This window comes from Wyeomyia smithii, chromosome 2 (assembly GCF_029784165.1).
Source record: "Wyeomyia smithii strain HCP4-BCI-WySm-NY-G18 chromosome 2, ASM2978416v1, whole genome shotgun sequence".
NCBI classification, from domain to species: Eukaryota; Metazoa; Arthropoda; class Insecta; order Diptera; family Culicidae; genus Wyeomyia; species Wyeomyia smithii.
The window spans coordinates 278138564-278141921 of record NC_073695.1 but is presented as its reverse complement, the minus strand read 5'-3'; the positions used below and the strand labels follow the sequence as shown (position 1 = coordinate 278141921).

Genomic DNA, 3358 nt, shown 5'->3' with positions numbered 1-3358 from the left:
TTTTCCATTTGTGTTATCCTGATATTATTAAATGCATTCAAATGGATTCAACCCAGGTAAAATGGTTGAAGTTGAATTTCAGTTTCTTCTGTTTGTTTTTAGCTCCGGTGAGTACTGAGTTACAACTGCTTGGAGGAAATTTTAGTCAGAAAAATGTGTCATTTTGGGAGACAAGTCGTAATTGATTCTCAAATTAAATGACACGACACCAGTCCTCGATTGGGTACCGTAAATGGGTTTTCGTTTTCACTTTAATTTGCAATTAGGAACTTTACGGACAGATCGGAAAACCACAAGTCGTGGCTGGGATTTTACTCCAATCATGTGAATGGATGATTGATGCTTCCATCCGCAACCTCTAGGGATATGATGATTTTTCCGAAAGTCCTCTCAATTAAAGCACATCCGGGCTTAATTATTGAAACAGTCTCGATCAAAGTGGTTTCACAAATGAGCTTTTAATCAGCTAACTGGTAATAATATTTGCTCCTAACCGATTTTGCCACAATCAATTTTATATGTGGTACAAATTAACAAAAATTTAACACCGGAATTATTTATTCAAGTTGGCTTCATCGCTGGTCTGAGGCCTCATCCTGTTCCACCTCAGTTCCGATGGTGGTAAGATCGGTTGTGGGATTATCTAAAAATAAAAAACAAAAAAAAATTATAAGTGTAATGACGAGTTCGGATTCTGCCAGCAACAAAAAATTACATTTGCATTTGTAGGACTGTCCGGGTTTTGCTTTTCGGAACATTTTGTAAATCACAAATCCTGCCAACAAAGCGGTGATTGTACAGAGCAAAACTATCAAAGCTGTAGTGCTTTCGTTATATTCACTGGCAGCACTGGCAATTTCCTTGCAATGGCACGTTTCTGGAGCAATACAGCATTCGGCAGAGCAGTTGCTGCATATTGGCTCACAAATATTCGAACTGTTGGACTGTTCGAATCCACTTAGACAGACACACATCCCTGGAGCCATACACTCACCATTCACACAGTTCTCGCAAATCGGTGAACAGTAGTAATTACTTTCAGTGTTATTATAACCGAGGTTGCAGATGCACAACAGATCGCTACAAATGCCAGATTCTTCTGTACAATTCATCTCACAAATCGAACTACTACAGGAACCACTTTCATCAACTGCGAATCCCGTATGACACTGACAGAAGTTCGGTGAACTGCAGGTTCCATTAGCACAGTCCTGATCGCAAACTGGAGCGCAATGCCCATCGCTATCGGCCTCGTGTCCATCCAGACAGCGTGTTTCCCCTGGAGCAACACAGATACGGTTTGCAGGAAGCTCCGTGCAAACTGGTTCGCAGTGAAAAATTCCTCCATGATCAGCAAGACGATAGCCATCGTCACATTCGCAAACATTCGGATGAATGCAAAGTCCGTTGGTGCAGTTCACGAACTTCGAATCGCAAAATGGGATGCAGTCGGTTTCGTTGATCGATTGAAACCCGTCCAGACACGTGCAAACATTTGGTCCAGAGCAGAACGCATTCTGACATTCCTCCCCACATACTGGATCACAAAACGATCTATTAGACGATTCAAAACCAGGTAGACATTCGCAAAAATCAACATCAACGCAGTTTCCATTAATGCAAGGAGGATCACACATTGGAGTACATCGTAGTATTTCGTCTGAACCTTCCACTAGTTCGAATCCTTCCGGGCATTCACATTCGTCCACGTCGGTGCAGTTACCGAGCGAACAATCAACAACCAATGGATTACAAAAGAATGCGCAAGTTTCAGGCTCTTCGATAGTTTTCCGATAACCGGCTTCACACGCGCACTGATTCGGAGCAATACAGTCTGCGTGTTGGCACGCTGGCTCACAGACAGGTTCACATGCATGGATACTTCCAGCCACTAGTTTATAACCTGGATCGCATCGGCAGATGCCTTCAGCCGTGCAGCTACCATTGATACACGCCGGAACACATTTGGAACCACAGCTTAGTTTATAACCATCAGATACTTGCAGAGAGTAGCTTTCATCACAGCGCAGAATATTCGTTGCTATGCAGGCTCCGTTGGTTATATTAATAAACTCTGGATCGCAAGATGCTTCACAAATATGTGAGCTTGATTCAGACGGTTGATAACCATTCCAACAAGCACACTGATCTACTCCCACGCAGGCGCCATTCTCACAAGGCGGTTGACAAACAGCATTGCAAACATGTGAGTCATCTGTTTTTTGAAAACCCTCAATGCAAATGCACTCTCCTGGTGCCCGACAATCGGCGTTGACACAAGCTTGATCACATTGCGGAACACATCGATCGTTGTTGCTCTTCACGTATCCGGCATCACACATGCATTGATCCGGTGCAACGCACCTGCCATTGGAGCAATTTGTACACTCAGGAACGCAGTGTCCATTCTCGTCACGGTATCCTGGATTACACGTACAAAAATCCGGTGCCGAACAATAACCATTCTTGCAGCCACTAGCACACACCGGGATGCAGTTCGTACCATTTTTATAGTAACCATCACAACAACCCACCTCTGTTTCTATTTCATAGTCCAACTGAAACAAAAACGGCCAAAGTTAATTTCAATGATTCTTACAGTATGACGAAATTCAATTTGTTTTTACGTTGCAAATGTTTTGTGTGTAGTATGCGTAAACATTTTTTGAATACGACCTCCAACTGCATTGGTATGTGCACGTTTCTACTTTGCTCTTTTGCACGGTGCTGGTCCTAACAATTGGATTCCTAGAAGAAATTTAAGAAATAATTTCTAATCAAAGCTCTAATACTACAAATAAAATAGTTGCTCACTTTATTTGCACATAGCAATACTGACTAAGAATGGATTTTGGTAGGAAAAGCGAAGCCAGTACAAACAACCACAAGTCGGAAAACTGCATCTTGACCGTTCTAATGTACAACTGAAACTGACCGTGGATAATGATTCAGCAGTCCTTGTACTACTTTCTGGGATATTTATAAGTATGCAATATGTATCAAAGCATATGATGCCACAATACATCAGTGCTTGAAGAGAAGAAATTTCACCCGATAACAGCTTCTCAGCTGTAAATGTAATTGATGAGCTTATCATAAGTAGAGAAAAATGCTCGCTAAAAGCAGCATATCTAGTATTGGCTTCGGGACACTTTCACTGATTCACAGTTCTAAGCATAATCACAGATATTCTGACACGACGCAGGCCATTGAATCGGATTTAACTCTCACAATTCAGAACTTAACTTCGGCACTGACTGCAGAATCAGTTTTTTTTGTAACAAACAAATTATAAGCTAGCGATGCGATCCCATACATTCTATTATGCACTCCCAGGCGATAATTGGAGACAAATTCG

The 3358-nt window shown here is 41.9% G+C and overlaps 1 protein-coding gene across 1 annotated transcript; it reads right to left on the bottom strand.

Moving 5' to 3' along the window:
* Positions 1 to 429: 429 nt before the first annotated feature.
* LOC129722354 (multiple epidermal growth factor-like domains protein 10) lies at positions 430 to 2929 on the bottom strand. Its single transcript, XM_055675733.1, has 4 exons — positions 2815 to 2929; positions 2628 to 2748; positions 716 to 2558; positions 430 to 643 (listed from the first exon to the last, which is right to left on the bottom strand). Exons 1-4 carry the CDS (start codon positions 2901 to 2903, stop codon positions 573 to 575), a joined length of 2124 nt encoding a protein of 707 aa, XP_055531708.1. The 5' UTR covers positions 2904 to 2929; the 3' UTR covers positions 430 to 572.
* Between the last annotated feature and the right edge of the window lie 429 nt (positions 2930 to 3358).